Raw genomic sequence first — 20,197 nt, forward strand, 5'->3', positions numbered from 1 at the left:
TCCTCCACTGCTGTCGGCGCGAGGGTGAACCCTGCCCTTCCACGGCAGCCCAGGCAGGCTGCTGGGAGCTGTAGTTTTCCTCCCTCCTCTCCAGTGCTGGCAGCTCTTCCACCAGGAGAAGCAGGGCTGTCATTCCCGGAAGCGCTCAGTGTTTTTGAACTCCTTTTGGACTGTGCTTCTGGCTGCATTTCTGTGCTGTAGGCTTAAATACATCTGGGCAATGCTTTTCAAAAAAAATGGTAATACTTCCCATTTCATGAGAAACGGTGGCATGGCACAGGGCACACTGAGGAAAGGCATCAAAGCAAGGGACAGAGGCTGCAGCCCCCCAGGTCAGCCTGGAACCCTTTTACCATCTGCAAATGGCTGAGACGAGGCACAGGCAAAGGCGACTGAAGCAGTGCCGGTACAGGGCAGAGTCCGGGAGTGGGACTCTTCAATTTGGGGAGCAGAAGGCTGACAGAGGGGAGGGCTGATCCACGTGGAGTTATTGTTCACCAAACCCCTCGTTACTAGAACTTGAGACACTTGCAAAACAGGCAGCAGGTTAGGTTTGAGTGGGCAGAAAAAAAATACTTTTTTTATGCTATGTGCAGGAAACTTCCAGACCTTCCTGGCACAGGGGTGATGGGGGCAGAGTTTCAGGATTAGACTCATTTGTGGACACCAGGTCTGTAAAAAGTTAGTGCAGGACTGGGTGGGGAAATACCATTTAGGTGAAGTGCAAAAAGCCCAGCCCTACGCCATGGTCTGCTCTCCTTCTGCTCCCACAGCATCCTGAACTCCTGTACTGGTGATGCACTGGGTCTGGCTGGGATGGGGCTCACTGTCCTCATGGCATCCTAAAAAGTGCTGTGCTTTGAGTTTTGGCTGTTGCTGAGCAGCGCTTGCACAGCATCAAGGCTCTCTTTCCAGCCCCCCAAGAGGCAGTAGTCCCAGACAAGAGGCTGGGAAGGGACACAGCTGGGACAGCTGACCCTAACTGCCCAAAGGGATACTCCATCCCTTATAACCTCACGCTCAACCCTAAAAACTAAGAGCAAGCAGGAGCAGGGGCATATGCTATGAAGGTGTTTGTCTTCTGAAGCAATTGCTGTGTGTGCTGAAGCCGATCTTCCCAGGAAGTGGCTGGACATCACCTGCTGATGGAAAGCAGAGAGATTTTTTTCTTGCTTCCGTGAGCAGCTTTTGCTTTTCTTTCATTAAACTGCTTTTAGTTAATCGTTTAATTAATCTTGACCCATACTTTTTTTTTTTTTCTTCTTGTGAGCAATGTGATACTGCTTGGTAGCTGTAGTCGCACCAGGTCACCTGCCAGGTCAGAGATCACAAGCCGTGCCTCGAGCAGGTCTTTTCCTCCCTACTTTGAATTGCGCTAACAGTTTGGCTGTACTTTGAAACCTCCCAACGCGGCATTTATTGCCTCATTTGTTTTTGCTTTAGAAAACATTGTTCAATGCCTACATTCAGCATTTACATCTTATATGACACCTGCCGGTACAGGTGAGAGCATGCATAATTTACTTCACAAATATTTACTTGCTTCTAGGCGAAACCGGAATGTTTACAGTGGGCTGGTATAGCATTAAAATACTTTATTGTGAAATGTGTGGACACAGGAGGCTGTTGCAGGAGTGTGACTGGCGCTTCCCTCACACAGCCTCCATGCTCAATAATGCACAACATGTACAAAAAAAAAAAAAAAAAATAAAAAAGAAAGAGAGTCCCAAACTTCGGTGTCCGAGAGGGGCTTTGCGCGGGGAGCCGCGCACAACATGGCGGCGGCGCCGTCGCCCCCTCAGCGGGGCCGCGCGCAACATGGCGGCGGCACTGCCCAGGGGCCGCCCCTCAGCCCGCAGGAAGCGGCGGGGCCGCTGCGGGAAATGAGGCAGCCGGGGCCGCCCCCGCCGCGCCGAAGCGGCAGCTTCGGTCCCGGGGAGGCTCCGAGCGAGGCGGCGGCAGGGAAGGGCAGGGCTGAGGGGAAAGCGGTGGTTGTCTGAAGCGCCAGCGGCATGGTGGGGGACGGCGACGAGCGGGCTCCGCCGGACGCCCCCGAGCTGAAGCGGCGGCGAAAGAGCCCCCGCTTGGCGGAGGCGGCGGAGAGGGAGGCCGAGCCCGAGCACGGCTCCGGTGGGGCGCCGGAGGGTGAGCGGCGTGGGGGCTGCGAGAGGGTTTGGGCAGGGGACGCGTGGAGCTGGAGCCCCCTCGGGGGTCCCGCTCGCCTCACGCGTGTGTCGTTGCAGGGGGCGAGCTCGGCGTGCTGAGCCCGGAGCGCCTGACCCGGCCGCCGATCCGAGCCTGCAGGGCGGCAGGTGAGTGCGGGCTCCCGGCGGTGCCTAAAACCGCCCTGTGCCGCCGGCCCCGTCACAGGGCTGCGGGCAGAGGGCTCCGCTCCCTTCCCGTTGTGCCTCCTGAGCTGCCTGCGAGCTTTCACCGCGGGGAAGGCTCGCCCTGAAGGAGGAAGGCGGAGGCTGTGGGGAAGGAGGAACCTCGGCGTTAGGAGTGAGGGTGCCACTAGTTAGCGCGTAAAGCGCAATGTAAAAAAGCGCAGCTGGTTAGCAGGTGGAAAAGCTTCATCTCTGAAAAAGCTGTTGCTTTAGGAAGTTCGTCTGAGTGGATTTATTTATTTATTTATTTATTTTCCTGAGGGCATCTCAAAGGACGACGATGGGGGGGGAGATGCCATCCCCCACCTCCCCAGGCTTTCAGCATCAGTGGCATTTGCTTATAAAATCACAAAACAGTTTGGGTTGGAAGGGACCTCGAAGCCCACCCGGTTCCTCCCCCAGCCATAGCCAGGGACACCTCCCACCAGCCCAGGCTGCCCCCAGCCCCATCCAGCCCAGCCCTGGACACCCCCAGGGCTGGGGCAGCCACAGCTTCTTTGGACAGCCTCTGCCAGGGCCTCGCCACCCTCACAGTAACGAATTCGCTCCTTATTTCTAATCTAAATCTACCTTTTAGTTTAAAGCTGTTAACCCTTGTCCTATCGCTACACTGATAAAGACAGTTACGTACACAAATGTAAAATGCGAGACTATACTGCTTGAGATAGAAGTGAAGGAGTAATTACCCCCATCATGGTGCTGCTCTCTGTAGCTAATGTAATGTTGTATTCTTCTGCAGAGCTCAGGGGAGACCGGGGGAATGCAGGGCCTGTGAGGCAGCAGGACAAGCAGGGCGCATCTTTAGAAGGGCTTTTAGAAGGGCTTTGCTTCTTTGTAATTGTCATGCTTCCTAGGGAGCAGCATGGAAATGAAACCATGAGCTGGGGAACTGGCTTCTGACTTCTGCTTAGAGTTTTTAAATATAAATTAGGAAACCTGTTTCTAAAGTTAAAGAACTTTAAGGGTGTAAAAACCCTGTCTCAGATCAGGCATCTTCTTGTTCAGCTAGCTAACGGTGCACACTAGCGACCTACGCTGAATTTGTCTTAAAATTTGCAAGTAGAATTTATGACTGTACAAGCAAAGGGCATGCCATAGATGTTTTTGGTGCCCGAATTTGTGCTGTCTGTAGTTGCTGTGGATGTTGCAGGCTCATCTCTTGTGTTGAAGAAGATTGAAACCACAGGAGCAAACGTGTACCAGACTTAAATGACCAAGTTGCAGTGGTAAAGTAGTGGCTTTGTATTTTGGTTTATAAGCCTGTAGTTTATGAATTTACAGATTTCTACTCCCTTTGATTAAGCTGGTTTATGGAACGGGGATTGCAAGATCTCCTGGTAGGTGACTGCAGGAGGTGGCTAGCTAGCAGGTTTAAGGCACAGGAAAATCCTAGCCAGCTGCTCAGGAGGCACAAATGGTCCTTAGGGCAGGAGGCTCGAGGCCTTGTTGGGGGTACAACAGGTGTGTTCTGGATGGAAGTCTTATATGTACATATTTATGGAAGTTAAACCATGCAGGGGAGGCTTGCTTTCCTCTGTAGGAGTTACTGTGTATGCTGTCTGCTTGCCCCAATACTCTTCCTGTCTGTTGGACACAGAAGATGCTGGTCTGCAAGCTGTTAATGTGAGCAGTGGAGTATGTTTATAGCTTTCATGTTTGCAAGAACTTTTAAGAGTGCTTTCAGAGTATGGAGTGGTGCAAAGAGGAGAGGAATGAAGAAGTATGGATTGCGTGAACAGCACTCTTTAAATTCATAGATCATCCTGGTCTTGTGATTACTAGGCAATGCTGACGGTGAGAGTTTCTTGCAAAATCTCAGTGTGTAGAGAAATACCACAGCTACGTTGTTTGGCATTCTTGGGAAACAAGTGAATGGGAGAGAATCTGCATTCTAGCCTGGTGGAAAATAAGTCATTTAACTGATTTTTAGGACAAATTTGAAAATACAGTGTCCCACTTACTATTTGCAAGTACTTTACTGTTTTACCTGTGGCATGACATCTCAGTTTAAAATTTACGGTTTTCTTCCACCTTTTTTTTCATCCTTTATACTCTTTATATACACTGGCATGCTAGAGCCACCAGAACATATGAGAGAAAAGGTTTTGCTCACTATTTTTGAGGTAAAATTAATAAACAGTAAGTGGCAAGATGTGTATTGTCCTCACACATACGGTAAGAGCTCTAGAAGCACACTTAAAAAATAAAAATAAATCAGTGAAACCATAGGAGAACACAGTACTGTTCTGGTTTGTTTGTTTATTTTAACAAAGCCCTGTGTGGATGTTGCAGAGGAAGCTTTACCACTTGTATTCTCCTGTTTGCTGTTTCTTCTTGCTTATGCCCTCAGCTTGATCACTGTATCATGATCAAGCAGTACTACAGCTTTTATTCCATACCTGAGGGGATTTGTTTTCCTTAAATCTGATTGTGCTTTGTCTTTTCAAACCTCTTTTGCTGGCCTTCTGTTTCTGACTGGCTTCCCAGCCCTGACCTTTGCTCTGTTACTTCTATGTTGACTAAGTTTGATTTCAGCATCTAAGTGGCTGTGTGATTTATGGCAAACAATATAAAGGGGGGTTAGATTTCTTCCCAGCTATCTGGGGATTAAATTAGGAGCATAGGTGCCTCAGATTTCCTTTATGGTTGATGGGAGAAAAAGAGAGACAGATAAAGGACAGCTTGGGCTATTTAAAAAGGGGAATTACGTTCTAAAGTTGCTTCTCTCTCTTTTTACCTCTCCATAGCACTATGGAAAACATAGGACAATTATTGTTTGTTTGTAAATTGTGTGCCCAGTGCAAAAAATCGTTTTACTTCCAGGCTTGTGTTTACTAGTTTATGCTGAATTCCTTTAGTAGGGCATTTCCTAGCCCTTAGCATTTGGTGTCTTGATGTCTGTTTGTTTAAAGTGTTTTTAAGCCAAAGACTCCTTAAAAAAAAGTCTGTGTGGTGCAGACAGCTATGTTTGTAGAACTCAAACTTGCCATTAACTTTTCAATTCTTAGTTTCTTTTGGTTACTTTTCTAGAAAGTAACTCTTATGAGATCATAACTAGCAATATCACAGATTAAGATTATGTATGTTCTGAAACTGTGTCTTGGTTCATCAGTTTCGTGATGTTATGAGCACAAATGATACTGCAGTCACACAGATCCTTTTCTTTTTTTTTTTTCTCCTAGTAGGCAGCTCTTCAAATTTCTTACTTCCAGAGAACCCAGCAAAGGAAAAAGCAAAGGATTATGATGGCATTGAACCCAAGAAACAAGCAGGGCATCAACCAAGTGTTCATGCACCGTTAAAAGGTAACAACACTAGTTTTGTCTGTGTCTTTCCCATGATGTAATAAACGATTGCTTAATTGTACTAAAATGACATCCCTTCAGTTTTCTTAAAACAGGGAGAGTTGTTGAGTTGAAACATGAACAGATGAAGGAGTTGAAAATATTTTTTTTCAGGGTCTGCTCCTGCCTGTGAGCCAAAACTGATTGTAGTATGACAGCCATCTGCTGGGGTGTAAAACCCCAATATGCAAGAAAGTGTGGTTTTAAACTTTGATAATACATAACCTTCTGTCTTCTGAAAAGCAAATCAAGATGAGTGGTGTGATACCTGCTTCCAAAACTGTTATGTTTACAAGAGTGGAGCTTTAACTGCCCCCTGCAAAGCAAAACAAAACCATCCCTTCTCTAAAAAGATGAGGTAGTTTCAACTTTAGCAGGGGGAAGCTAACTATGCCAAGTGTTTTAAGGGTTCATTGCTCAGGGATTGTTGATGTATATTACAGAAGCAATAGGAAAATACAATGAGGAAAAAAGTCCAGGCTCCTTTAGACCAGCAGAGGGTAGTTCAGTTGCTGAAAGTGATTTGAATACATCTAAATAGATAAGCCGCGTAAGGGAGGTTTTTAGGAGAGCTGGTAAATGGTTGGAGAGTAAGGGAGTTGTTTGCATTCAGTCAGTCAGTAACAGTCCTAATCACACAGTTAAATTCATTGCTTATGCAAGAGCACTGAAAGCAATTAGGAGTGCAGACTGACAAAATATAGACGCAAACTAAGTAGCTGAGATGTGCTTAAGAACAGATCTCTGTCAGTCTGCTGTTTCCCAGGAGCACATGCAGGCATTTTACTCTGGCGGCTAGAAAAATGTGCCCGTTTACTGAGTTCTTCTGGGTTTGATAGCGTTGCTGTTAAGGTGGCAACTTTACAGTGTTTTTGTTTTTCCCTCTTGCTGAACAAAAGTTTCAGTTTCAAGTGTCAGACCTGGTACCTTCCAGCAGTGATCACAGAATCACGTGTTTTCATCATCATTGCATTTTAAAGAAAATGTGGGAAGGATATTGTTGTGGCATGTTGGGAAGAGCAGGGTGAAAGGCCACATTAAGCCCTTTCCATTAGATATGGAAGCTTTCTCCCTCTACAGAGCAGTCCAAGAGGCTGTCATATGGAGCAGGTTTGGTTTGTCAATACAGCACATGCTCCTTCCCTGATAACCTTTGAAGATTGCATAGCAAGACCTAGAAGCATTTGGGTTGTCTACTTTATTCTGAACTCTGATGTGATGACCAAGTTGTTTCATTTTTGCTTTGGTTTCAGAAAGCAAGGCTGACTTCTTTGAGAAAAATCAAGAGCACCACTCACCTAAGCCACAGAGTAAGTAGAAAAATAGATAGCTAGTCCTTCCCTGTTGGTAAGTGATAAGTACAGAATTCTCCTCCTTTCCTCTGCTTACATTTTTCTTGTGCCCTGTAACTCTCAGTCCCGGAGAGTAGAAAGGGACCCAGGAGGGAGACACAAATGGGAGCTGGAAAGCTGGTTTGTTCCAGAGCCAGGCCCTTCTGTGAGGTTATTCAACTTGCTGACCCAACAGAAAATGACCCTTTTGTTTTTTTGGCTGGGTTAGGAAGCTGAGTTGGTTCATGGGGCAGTCGTAAGTGGAGAGCACATAGCAGTGGTATTGTGGGCGTGAGGGAGGGAACACAACCTTTACCTTTTGGTAGCAGTGTACCCACGTCACCTTCCTCTCTAGACTTTCCCTGGGTAATGTCAGCCTTCTGTGATTTAAATCATCCGTCTGATACTCCTAGACAGGAGCAGCCTCTTTTCTATACTGGCAAATGCCAATTTGTTCATCCAATGACCAATTCCTTGTTTCAGATTTTTGTTTCAGATTTTGGTGGGGGACTCTTTTGTGTTTGTTAGCTTGTGGTGTTTGATTTTTTTTTTCCTTTTCCTCTTGGAAGAGTACTGAAATAAGAAAAAAAATGTTCTGAATTCTAAGTAGTCTTCAGTTCTTGCCATCTCAGCATTTGTTTCTATCCTGAACAGTAAAGATAAAAACCAACGTCCTGTAAATCAGAATTAATTTTGGAGAACTTGGTAGTTGACATTTTTTTTAAATTTTTTTAAACCACACTGCCTTCCATAAGAGAAGCTCATCTTGTGGTAGCTGCACATTTGTGAAACACCTTTGAAAATATGAATTGATGCAGGCTGTTCTTGCTGGTCTGATACTTTTAATTCCTGTGCCAGAGGCAATATGTGCTGCATGAGAGATCCTGGGTGCTTGTTGACCAAATCAATGCTCGCTGGGTGAAGAACTCTTGAAAATCAATTGACACTCTGAAAAGTCTAATGTGTCTAAAGAAGTTAGACTTTCTGAGTTAGGCAAAACAAATAATTTGCTTGGCTTTCATTGCAAATTGCCTTGTAAATAAGGCAAGATTCATAGGTAGGATAGAATCTGTTATTGGATTGTTCATGGAAATATGTTTTCCTTAAGGATATGAATCACAGCCGTCTCCTAAATGTGAAAACTAGTCTGTGCAAACAGGGTACCCTGTAAAATACAGAACTGGGATGATTCTGATCTGTTAACTACTAGACTTGTGACAGCTTAGCCAGCTACAAGCTCCATGTCTGTGCCCTGCTGAGGGTGGAGGGGAATTGCAGAACAGAGCAGCTCATTAAGCCGGTTAAGCTTTGGCTTAAACCAGAACTGCTTTTAGCACCTACTGTTATTACATTCATACAGAAGCAAGGTTGTTGTGTTTATTTTACTTCTCTTGAAATAACTACTACAGGGTGTGTTTGTTCAATTTATTCTTAGCAGTGTCATTGACAGTATCCTGATTTGGCTATATATTACTTTTGAACCAGTGGCTGTAGTTCTCAAGGAGCCAGAAATTCTCATGTCTTTTTAATTAACTGCCTAAGTGCAGAAAACATGCTGACCAATAATTGCTCTGTATATATTCATACAGGTCTCCTGGGAAAGTTGTCCGTAGCGCTCTTTGATGGATTGTGTCTGTACTACTTTGCTGTCTGAACCCATTTAAATAAACAGACCAAAAGTATATTTTAAGTTGAAAGCTTGCATTTTTCTTTAAAAGCACAATTCATCCCAATAAACCAAGTGACAGTGAAGCAGGTCTCTCAACCAAGCTAGCTGGGAGGGGATGTGAGACTCTGCCTTTAAAATGCTGCTTTTCTTTTCCTACCTAAATCTTGCATTATCTTGTTTTCATTAAACATATGTTAAGTTTCAATTTTCTGTCCCTCAAATTCTTGAGCAATATGGGGGAACTTAAATGGGGTGTGGTATCCTTGTGCAGACCATAACAGGTTGTTAAATCTGCCATTTTGTCATCTTGTACTTGAAATGTTTCAATTTCCATTGAAGTTTTCCATCGAAGGTGATGCAGTTCCGTGACTTCAACTCCCTGCCAAATTCCCCACTGGAAGATTGCTTCTAATTGTCTTACGTGATTTTCTCATGTTGCTTTCTTAATCCCTTAACAGGCAGAAGTAAATTTCGAGACCAACCCAGTATAGTGAAGCAGTCACAGCAGCAGTCACAGCGTTTGGCCAGAAGTAAGACTTCTGCTTTCACTTTTATTTCATGCTTGTGTTACATAAGCTATTCCCATGCTTGTCCAAGTAGTAGATTTCTTGGTTGCTGGCGTTAAACTGATGGTCCTTGCCAGAACAGATGCTTTCCTCACTAGCGCATGTGTTTTCAGTGCTAAGGAAGGAGTCTTGTACAATAGGTAATGCTGCCACCCAAATTTAAGGTCTTCCATCTGTAATGTCTATGAGATTTGCTGCAAGATTAAAACTGAGGCAGGCCTAGTGATGTTCTTATTTAATAGCTGTTGTGTTGCTGTCCTGATAAAGGTTAGGACATAAAAAGGTAGTGTGGGGTATAGTTCTTTGCTGTTGCCAGGGTAGTTGGTGTGTTTTGTTACTGATTTTATTGGAGACAGGATCAAGCCTTATGTTTGCAGTAGGTCAAACAAGTGTTAGTTTAACTGTTCAAACACAAAACCAAATCAAAATATCTGATATTCTGTATGCTTGCTGTGTGCTGTTTGCCATGTATATTCTTTGTGAAGCTGGCTGATGCAAAGAACACAAAGGTTTTCTGATAGTGTCGAGCACCAGTGTTTGAGATGCAAATACTGCTGCAGAGACCATTTTTATTCCTCAAGAGGACAGGGAGGAGAAACAGCAACACACAAACAATCCTGGTGCTGCCAGATTTTCTATCAGGCTCTTTCTACAGAAACTAAATGTAGGAACAAACTTGATCTTCCTGAGAACCATTATAATTGTTAGTTTGGATTTGGTTAAATAAAGGGTGGATTTTCCAGAAGAGCTCCTTCTTTCAGAAGGATGTCCAATTTCTTAGTCAATCTGGAAATCCTTCAAAATGTCCTTTTTAAATGATGGCTCTTCACTAACTTGCTGAAGAAGTGAAAGGCTTTGTTTTAACCTGGAAGAGTGAAACCTGAAAGGTTTTCTTTTAACCTAGAACATCTTTATGTTCTTCAACTGCTGTACCAGTAGCTTGAGAGTGGGATGATTTCATTGACCTCTACTGTATGCTCTTTTTTTTGCTGTTGGTTTTTACTTGTTGGCTTCTTATTCCTTTTAAAAACATTATTTTTTTCTTCCTGTTTGCGCCTCCTTTCTATAGAGGATGGTGGATCAAAGAGTGGATTTCAAAAGGGATGGACTTTACTTGTTCTGTTAATTGTCGCACTGGCATTTTATTTCTGGTGGACGGGAATGTTAACAACTTCGTCAAGTAGAACTACTCAAATTCTGCAAGTGTTTCGGGCCCGGATGGATAAACTCAAAGAAATGTATCAAAGTCAGGACCCCAGTCTGTGGAGAATAACCCACATGTTCCTTGAGAAATACCTCAATGTTTCCCAGCTGCACACGAAGCCAGCCATCTTACTGTTCACAGCTGGCCAAGAAGCTGAGAAAGCGCTGAGGTGCCTCAGTAATGAGATTGCTGATGCTTTTGCCTTCTCCCAGAATGTTACTGCAATCAAAATTAACGGGGCAGACAAAGCCGAAATGGATAGTGACAATGTTAAGATGGAAGTAGATAACCAGCTCAGCTCTGGGTTCAGCGAAGGCAAGAAGGTAGCAGTGGTGCATCGTTTTGAGTTACTGCCTGCAGGCTCCACCTTGATCTTTTACAAGTACTGTGACCATGAAAATGCGGCATTTAAGGATGTGGCTCTTCTGCTGACTGTTCTCCTGGATGAGCAGTCACTGAGAAAGAGCCTTACCGTGCCAGAACTTGAGGAGAAAGTGAAGGATTTCCTCAAGACCAAGTTCACCAGTTCGGATGTTCCCAGTTCTTACAATAGCATGGATACAGATAAGCTGAGTGGACTGTGGAGCCGTATCTCTCATCTTGTGTTACCTGTTAGGCCTGAAGAGGGCCTTCCTATGGAGGGATGCACATAGAAGTTCTTAGAGAGGACTCTGGAAAGGAGGAAGACAAAAAATACGTTGTAATGGCTGAACAGGGAAAAACCTACTGTGGCTGCTGAGCTCAGGCAGCACGAAGTCCTTTCTGTGCAAAGAAATTTCACCAAGTGACAGGGTTGTTTCTGCTAAAGTAACTGGGACTTCTCTAAATAAACTGCAGAACGTAAACAAGGAACTTGATTGTTCTTGGTAAGTTGTCTTCAGTAACTTACTCAGGTTTGGTGTCCTGCAGTTAGAAGCAAGCATCCGCAACTGCAGAAACACTCATCTGCTCATGAAACTTTTGGTGCACTGTTGGCTTTGCTGTGAAGATCATATCCCTTTCTGCTGGTGGATAAAAGCTAATATCACATGTAACAAGGTAATGGGATGTAAAAACATCAGCTTCATCTTCCAGAATTACTTATTTTTCTTATAATACAGTGAAAATGATAAAGTGACGTGGGTCTAAACACAAGTTTTTTCTTGGTCCCTTTAACTACAGTGTAGATGTCAGCTGTCTCTGGAGACCTCTAGAAATGGCGAGAATTGCTTGAGAGATTCGTGACTTTTGGAGGACCTTTCAGCAAGCATTTCTTCCTAAAATGAGACTGCCCCAACCAGTCAGGAGAGTGAGAAAAGCTGGGGTTCAAACATTAATTTGAAGTTAGTAGTAGATGTCAGGTAAATTATCCCTTAGTTCCTCTTTGCCTCACTGCGTCCAAGAATTCTCTGCTGTTTGTCAAAGTTTAGCGAGTCTTAAAACTTGGGGGAAAATGAAAAAGTCAGCCACATGTGTACTAAAGACATGTTACATCTTTCCAAACAAAAGTTTAGGAAGATGTAATTATTTCTTCCTTTAATAAGATAACTATTTTTGCATCGAGAGAATTTATTTATTTGTGGTACTCAGTATACTAGAAAACGGATCTTTTTTCATGTGTCTGCATATAACCTGCTGCTTGCTGCATAAGCTTTTAGTGAAGAACAGATTTGCAACACGTGTTTTTAAAACATATTTTTAGAGTGCCTCCTGCCAAGAATCCCTCATATCAGACTAAAAACATGTATGTGTTTCTATTGTAAATATTTTGTGTAAAAGAAAAAAAAAAGTGAATTGCAGCACTTCCATTTCATTGCTGTTAGTGTATCCTCTTGAACCACTGGTCAAGTGCATTCAGTTTTATTGAGTTTGAACAAATGTGTGAAGACTGTTCTCAAATTAGTGGGACATTTTCTTGTATCAGCTGAGATTAGTGGTTCTTGGACCTATCCTTTATTCACAAGTTCCTTGAGCTGTCCTGTAAACATCCTCGTTAACTAGGAAAACCTCTTGGAGGTGCTGGAGCTTCTGACTTCTCTGCGCAAGCAAAGGTTTGGGGTGTGATGTGGAATTGACCAAAATCACCTTAAGCATATAAATAAACATAAAAGAACACAGTTTGAGAGATACATAACTGTGGTCACTTAAAGCAGTGGTGAATTTGTTTTGACCACTGAGGTCCAGCATTGGTCCAGCACTGGACATGATTTTAATGAGAATAAATATAAGCAGTAAAAAAGACATGGAAGTGCTGCTGTTCTAGATGTTTAAGAATAGCTCAGGAAGGACAAGATGGCATTCACATTTTGAACATTTCACTGGACAAATGCATTTTTTTAAAAAAAAAACAAACTGTGATTTATTTCTGAGTGTACCCTGATAGCATATCTGCTTGTATATTATGTAAACTATTTTAGTAATCATTAAAAATAAATTTACTTGTTTGTTTTATAAAACATTTGCAGATTTGCCCATTGAATTATATGTGCTCAGACTTTCTGGCTTATATGTTTAAGGCTATTCTCTTATCTTTGACCAGATACATACAAGTAAAATAAGACCTTTTGTGAAATTTAGAAGTTCTAAGACACTTGAGTGGGATGAATAGTATCTGGGCTGTTCTCTAGCTGGACGTGATTAAGGAAGCTGTAATAGCTCTGAATTTTCTCTTACTTGGTGTTCTTGTAGTGTTTCTCAGGTCTCATTTCAGCTGGAATTTATGTTAATGTATGGTTCACTTGTTTCATTAGTCTGATACCAGAGTCAGCAGGTGACTAAAGAGATGACTTCACTCTTGTCCCATTTCTAGCCACATCTTCCTGTACCTTCTGGGCCAAGTTAGTGTGCTGTGAATGGCTGGACGGACAGGTCTTAGCTAAAATAGCTTAGAAAAAAAGGATGCACTTGGCAGAATTGCCATCCACACACACAAAAAGAAGCTATGACATGAAGGCAGGAGATTCCATGCTTTTATACTAACAAAACATGTAATTCAGTTTACTCTCTTTTGTTAACTCCGCCCCCCACCCCACCCTCCCAGACAAAGGATATTAAAGAATGTTGTTCCCCTATTTCAAGACAAAATAGAAGGGTGTCTGGAAGCTAAAGACTTAATGCTCTACTTGGTGCTGTGACAGACAAGAATTACGTTTTTGGTAATTGTAGGGAAAGTGGAATGTATTTCCATATATATGCTCTGGACAAAGTAAAAGCAAGCCCCTTCTGGAGGAGTGGGAAGGGTCGGAATTAGAAGACAGTTTCTGCTGGTGAAGAAGTAGGTCCTGTTTGTGGCTTTGTCCCTAAAAGTCTCTTATTAAGTATCAGCAGGTAGTTAAGTCAGATCTCATTAAGTAACTCCTCCTCAGCCAGAGGTGAAGAGTAATACCTGTCTGTTGCTCACAGGCAGCTGATTACTATCCTCCTTGTATTATTATTTCATTGCCTGCAGCAGATAGAGAGCCAGCTGATGTTTTCAAAATGATAAAATGCTTTGGCTACTTCCAGAGAAATCTCATTTCTGAAGTTGACTCCTTAATTGTCAACAACTCAGCAAATCAAATAGCCTGTGATAGCAAAGCTGTGGTTATAGGCAGCAAAGACACCAGGTCTGGCCTTGAGGCTGAAAAGGGGATGATTCTTGTTCCATAGGCTTACATCATGTAAACTTTGGGTAGAACGTGATTCTAGGGGAGCAGAACCAGTCGAGCTGTAATTTGTAGACAAAACAGTACAGAACACTTATTTTCCAGCGCTCTGCAAATTGGATTGGAAAATGCCGTGCTGTTCTGGTAATGAGAAATAGCAGCACAGATCATTTGGTTGTGCTGAACAGTGAACTGTGTGCATTACTAGAAATAGATTTCTAACCCTTTAATACAAAATCCTGAAATTACCTGTCTACTGTTGCCTTCATTGCTTTCTCCACCAACCGACTCAGGAGCTTGCTTTTCCTGGAGTGAGACACCCAGGAAAGAGAAACTGGGATTTTGTCCCATTAGGGATCTTTTCCCAGGGCAGTCAAACTGTTCCTCGTGTTGTGAGCAGATGGACAGACGCCTGGGAGCTTGCAAGAATCCCCTGCAGGTAGCCAGTCCAAGCAGAGCATAGGACAGGGGCCCTTTTCTGCAATTCCTGCTGTTGCCTTTGTGCACCTAGGGGGTGGCAATACTTATTTTGCCTTCAGCAGCAATTTATGTACAAGGGACCTAGAACAATGCATCACCTCATCTGTTGTTGTGTTGTCTCGCACACCCTGCTCTGAGTCACCTTGCACTGAGCAGAGGAGTTTTGAATATGCTAAACAGGTGATTATAAGGAATAATTCCTCCCCCCCCCCTTTTTTTTTTTTACACCAACAACAGCATTTACTGATTTTCCACTTTTTTTTTTTTTTTTTTAAGTCATGGCTTTGATATCTTATTGTGAAAAATATTTTGAAATGATAATCGATTCAACACAAATTGGGTGTAAAAGGCAAAGTGAGCTCCACGTTATGGTAGACATATGAGTGCTTGCTGTACAGAATGAAGCTATTTGCAATGTCTGTGGTGCAATCGCCATTATGTATTTAGAGAAAAATGTGTTTTTGGAGGTGCATAGTGCCAGATTCTGTGCTAAGACCCTGTAGCACAGCTGGAAGACTGAGACCAAATCTGAAGTGATCTATAGTGAGTCCTTCTGTTTTATAAGCCCAAATCACACAGAGAACAATTTTTCATGCATTGTTTCTGCTGTAAGACAAAGCTGCAAAATTATACGAGTATGTAGAAGGGGAAGGGAGGGGGGTTCCTGTAGTCCTCACAGCTGTCCCGTGTCCTGTTTTATTGTCAGCGCCTGACAGTTGGATTTATAATGGAGTGCCTGGACAACCTCATTCCACGTTCAACAGGTGGAAGCACCCTTCCCCAAATTCCTCCATGGCTCTTGGGAGCCGCGTCAGTCAAGGAAAGGGGGGGAGGCAGGCAGGGGGGATCCATTCGTTCTCTCAGTTGCAATAGCCAGCTGCCCCTTTCTAATTTTAGAAGGGGTGTGCAAGAGTAATATGGAGTGGAAAACTTTCCAAACCTCTCTCTTAAAGCTGCAATAGCCAAGTTAGTGTAAGATGAGATTGTGGCTCCTTAGCCTTAACTTACTATCTGTCTCCATCCGCCACTTCCAGTGCTTGGGGAGTGCTTGCTGCATTATCTCCATTGCTTCGCAGCTTAACGAGCAGTTCATCAAACTGGATCGGGACCGGAGTGTTCAGTTCTACCTTTTCTCTCAGCTGTGGCTGTTTGCAGGTAAACAGTGTCATTATTTCTAATCTTAAAGAATTTCCTAAGAGTACTGTGTTCACTGTAAGAATTTCTTTCTCCTTTTTTTTTTTTTTTTTTTTGTGTGTGTCAGGTCTGCCTGTCAGAGCTTTTTGCACACTGGTAAGGAATCTTTAGTAATGCAAGGTTTTATGATTAAGTTGCACTGATACAGGGAACCGAAGCTGCGTAGAAGCAAAAACAGAGAGTCAAACATTGCCTTTTAATTTGGACTGACTGAGAAATTATTTTTGTGTTTGAGAAAATCCTAATGTGATTCCTTGTTTGCCTGAAAATGAAAAGGAGCTTGAAACTAGATTAACTGCTTCCAAGCAGAAAAGAGAAGCTATGTTTAAAAGCATAATTAAAAAGCCAATGCATTACAAAAGTGCTGAATAATTTAAAAAGGCTGCCAAGCCTGCAATATTTAGCACTGAATTTAAGTAAACACTAGGTGATGATGGGGAATGCAATAATTTAATTTGCCCTTGTCTGTGATTAGAGCTCCCATATGCTGTAGTAATACTGCCTTCATTGACTGAAATTATTGTTATTATTATAACTAACAGTTGTCTCCTGCATTTGGGAGGCACGGGTTTGTTCTTTGAGAACTCAGGGGGAACGAGGCACCACTTACCACTTTTTCCTACTGGAGCCGTGTGTGTCTTTCAGTGTTCCCGTATTTTTTTCCCTCACCTAGCAAAAACAAAAACAATTTTCAAAGGTTTAACCACTGACATCTCAAGCTTGCCTCATTTCAAAGAAGGTATGCTTATTCTGGGAAACATGCTCTGTAATTAGTTTGTGTATGTAAAGGAGCCAAATTAAGGTTAAATGGGTATCCTGTAATTGTGACATGATTAAGTTTTGAGTTGCTTAAGCTTTGTAGCTGTAAAGCTCTCTGTGTTTAGGGTGTTTTCAAATCTTGTTCCCATACTGGCATAATTTATATGCAAAATGTTCACCATTTGCAAGAGGAGGGGCTATGTAAAAATCATTTAATCCTTTTCAGTTTAAGGGAGGGGGGAAAAAAAAAGCTGGAGTAATTTTAGTTATCCTTTAGGGGTTGGGGTAGATAACTCTCCGCCCCCGTGCTCCCCCAAGAAATTTGGCACCTGTAATCAAACAACCCTACTAATGATTGAAAACCAGAGTCTGGTGGAGTTGTAGACAAGCCCTGAAGGAGACATTCCCAAAATAACTGTAGGAATAATTTATTTTTTTCCTATTCTAATGACTTTCCTTCTTCAGTGGAAATTATTTTGTTACAGTAGGATAACATCTTAGACCTATTTTTGAAATGTGGGTGGTTTTAATGCACTTTTTTGGGGGAATATATGTAGCAGCAGGTAGCATGCTAACAAACTCTTCCTGGTGTGTAATATGTAATAACTATTAAAAGTGAAATTAGGTCTGTGGCACTTAGTCACCTCTGTGAAGTTTGGCAAACGTTTTGTTAATATTTAAACTCAAATTTGGAAACCGGGAGTAATCAGAGCTGCTTTAATTTTATTTAAAAAAAAAAAAAAAGTTGCTGTTTTTATAACGATGATTTGGCTGTGAATACAAACGCCCGAAAGATGGGGTTCTAGTTTCGACGGGAGTTATTTGGCGAACGCGGCAGCACAGAAGCACTGCGAAGCGCTCTCCTCACACCAAAACCCGGGCGCCCGGCCCTGCTGCTGCTCCCGTTGCCACAAGGCTCCTACGGGGGCCGAGGCACCGACACCGGGGAAAAAAAAGAGGCGAGAAGCCGGGAGGGGGACGCGGGACGACGGCCTCCCTGAGGCGGGGACCCGGGCCCTGGCTGAGGTAGGCCTGGCGGAGCGGGCCGGGCAGGCCGCGCCACACACAAGATGGCGGCGAGGGCGGGAGGGAGGCGAGCGGAGCGGCGCGGCGCCGCCATCTTGGTGAGGTCGCCGGGCGGCCGGGTCTCGCGAGATTTGCCCGGCAGCTCCCGCTCTCGCCGCCGCCGCCGCCGCTCCGTGTGAGGCGCGGGCCGGTAATGGCGGCGGGCCGGCGGCGCTGAGGCAGCGCGCAACGCAACGGCGGGCAGCGGAGCCGAGCTCGGGGCGCCGCCCGCCCCCGCCGCCCTTCCCTCCGCCCCCGCGGCATGCCCCGCGACCTGCCCCCGGGGCGGCGGGCGTCGAGCCGCCGCTGCCGCCGCCGCCGTCGTCGTCGCCAGGTGAGGAGGCGCCGGGAGCGGCCCCAGGCCTCGCCGCGGCCCCGCCGGGGACCGGCTGAGGTGGAGCCGGGGCGGGGCCGGCGGCGGGGGCCGGGCCGGGCTGGCGGGGGCTCTGCGGGCCGGGCCGGGCCGGGCTGGGCTGGGCTGGCGGCCCTGCCGGCTGTCACCGCTCTCGGCCGCCGCTGGCTCCCCGCTGGGTCTGTCCGCTTGATTTCTGCCTCGGTTTTTTTTGGGGGGTCCCTCGGTGCCTTTCCCTTCGCTGGGAGAACCGCCCGGAGCCGCTCGGTGCCCCGAGCAGGGCTCGCCGCCTGCCCCAGCCGCTCGCCGGGCCCGCAGCCGGTGCCCCCGGTGCCGCCGGGCCCGTGGCAGCGCCAAGGCTGCGGGAGGGAGGACAGCGCCGGCTCTGCCCGGACCTCCCCAGCGCCTTCTGCCTTGACTCGGGCCGTTCCTTAGCATCAAGAGTCCTAGACGAGCGTGACTGCGGCTTTATTTTTTATTATTATTTTTATTGTTTTTTATTTTTCCCCCATGGATGGGGTTGGACGCGATGCCTCCTGTTGATGCAGCCGCCGGGAGCGGTTGGTCGCTGCCCGCCTTCGGATGGAAGCTGTATCTCAGCAACCAGGCGTCTCCTGGCACGCTGCGTGCCCGCTCGCCGAGGTTTCCGAGCGGAACAGGTGAACTCCCCGGCGTCTGGGAGCTGGAATTTGACAGCTCGACCAGGCAGCGCTGTGCTTTGGTCGTCTGAGACTCCTTCGTGGGGCTGCAGAGCATACAGGCTCAAAGGCTGGCTCGAGAGCCCGCTGCCACCAAAAGGGTGGCCCAAACGCGCGTGGAGCTGCGGCCGGTGGGGCGCTCGGTGGGTGGCTGGTGAGCTCAGCGTGCTGTCAGCCCGGCCAGGCTCGGTTATACAAACTGCTCGCTGTTCCGCGTAGTTCTGATTGCTACAACAGTTTCATTAGGTAATGCTTCAGCTAATTAAATAAAACAGAGGGTGTGGCCACGCTAACACTGTAAACTGTTGAAGGCTTCAGTTTCTGCGAGTGACGCTGCCTTAAACAAAGGTATGCTGCATCCACTAAGTGGAGCAACTTAATTTCGATAGTATGACACATTTCTGCACCGGGCCAGGGTACTGTGGAAACTTTACTGCTGATTGGATTAGATCTTGCGGTACGCTCCCTAGGCTAGGTGTGGTGGGAACTGGAAGAAACATGGTTTATAAATTATAAATCATTTTGTCTGCACGTATTTGTTTTACGAAGCTATTGCATAGCTCAGTTTTGTCGCTGCAACTCAGGGAAGGCTTTACCAATATAAACAGCCCTAATGTGGGAAGTGTCTTTCAAGTCTTGGAATAACTTTGTCGGTGATGTGTGCCACTGTGATAGAATTATCCTTTGTGAACTAAAGAATGGATAAGAGCCCAATCTTGAAACTGCAGCATCTTCTACTCTAAAGAGTCAACTTCTAGCAACCCAGGTATAAAGTACGCTTAGCATTTTCTCACGCCTCTCTGCTGGACTACCTGCTGGTTTCTGCCGGGACAGGTTTGTTGTATCAGACACCTGAAGGTAAAGCCACTGACGTGATTAGTCTGCCTGACTTTGGGTGCTCAGCTGAGCCTGTAGTCCAGTTGACATCTTTGAAGTTAGGCACTCTTGGTACCTGTTGAAGTGTTGGTGCACAGAGATCTCTGTTTTATAGTACCGTGTCTATGGCAGTTAAGTGAAGCTGCGCAGTGTCAGGTGTGTGAGCGTAACGTTTTGCTGCTGCTTCTCTTTCCCCACTTGAAGCTGTGCTGGCATCGACCCTTCAGCAATCTGCTTCAGTCTGCTAAACTGGTGGAAAACTAACCCAACGACCAAAAAAAAAAAGAATAATTTTCTGCTGGGTTAGTGAGTTGAACTGGCTCATCATGCAGTCAGACAAGCATTGCATCTATCGCAGAGAAGCAGCAAGATCACCAGGGAGGAATGTGTGGATTCCTTCACTGTTGTCAAGTTGCTAAATTTGCTCAGTGTTACCTTAGGAAGTAAAGGAGTAGAAGGAGTAAAATGGCTTTTTTTTTTTTTTTTTTTTTTTTTTTTTTTTTTTTAAATCAGTACAGCATTGTTTAAAATGTGCTGCAGATGTACTGAGGCTAATACAATTTGTGCTGTATAAACCAGTTTACGCTGTGTTAATGAGAAGAAATTGAGTGGTATAACTATGATAACAGAAGTTGAGAGCAGAGAGAGA

At 45.0% G+C, this 20,197-nt stretch overlaps 2 protein-coding genes across 9 annotated transcripts in view; both read left to right on the forward strand.

Annotated features, from left to right (window-relative positions):
- Positions 1-1,991: 1,991 nt before the first annotated feature.
- Positions 1,992-12,936, forward strand: LOC116492175 (torsin-1A-interacting protein 1-like). Of its 2 annotated transcripts, none has more exons than XM_032192718.1 (6): positions 1,992-2,145; positions 2,244-2,312; positions 5,570-5,692; positions 6,985-7,041; positions 9,190-9,261; positions 10,367-12,936. In XM_032192718.1, the coding sequence occupies exons 1-6, from the start codon at positions 2,013-2,015 to the stop codon at positions 11,152-11,154; spliced, it is 1,242 nt and encodes a 413-aa protein (XP_032048609.1). In that variant the 5' UTR covers positions 1,992-2,012; the 3' UTR covers positions 11,155-12,936. The 2 variants fall into 2 exon arrangements, with proteins under 2 accessions (XP_032048609.1, XP_032048610.1); XM_032192719.1 differs by having other exon boundaries at positions 5,573-5,692.
- Positions 12,937-17,535: 4,599 nt separating this feature from the next.
- The window catches only part of CEP350 (centrosomal protein 350), a 67,532-nt gene continuing 64,870 nt past the window's right edge, over positions 17,536-20,197 (forward strand). For 6 of the 7 annotated variants that reach the window (XM_032192093.1, XM_032192098.1, XM_032192096.1 and 3 more), the window contains exon 1: positions 17,900-17,956. The gene's annotated coding sequence lies outside the window, so the exon portion shown is untranslated. Of the gene's footprint in view, positions 17,584-17,899; positions 17,957-20,197 lie in introns of those variants that run through there. The other variant, XM_032192094.1, reaches the window with a different exon arrangement.

Source organism: Aythya fuligula, chromosome 8 (assembly GCF_009819795.1).
Source record: "Aythya fuligula isolate bAytFul2 chromosome 8, bAytFul2.pri, whole genome shotgun sequence".
Taxonomy (NCBI): domain Eukaryota; kingdom Metazoa; phylum Chordata; class Aves; order Anseriformes; family Anatidae; genus Aythya; species Aythya fuligula.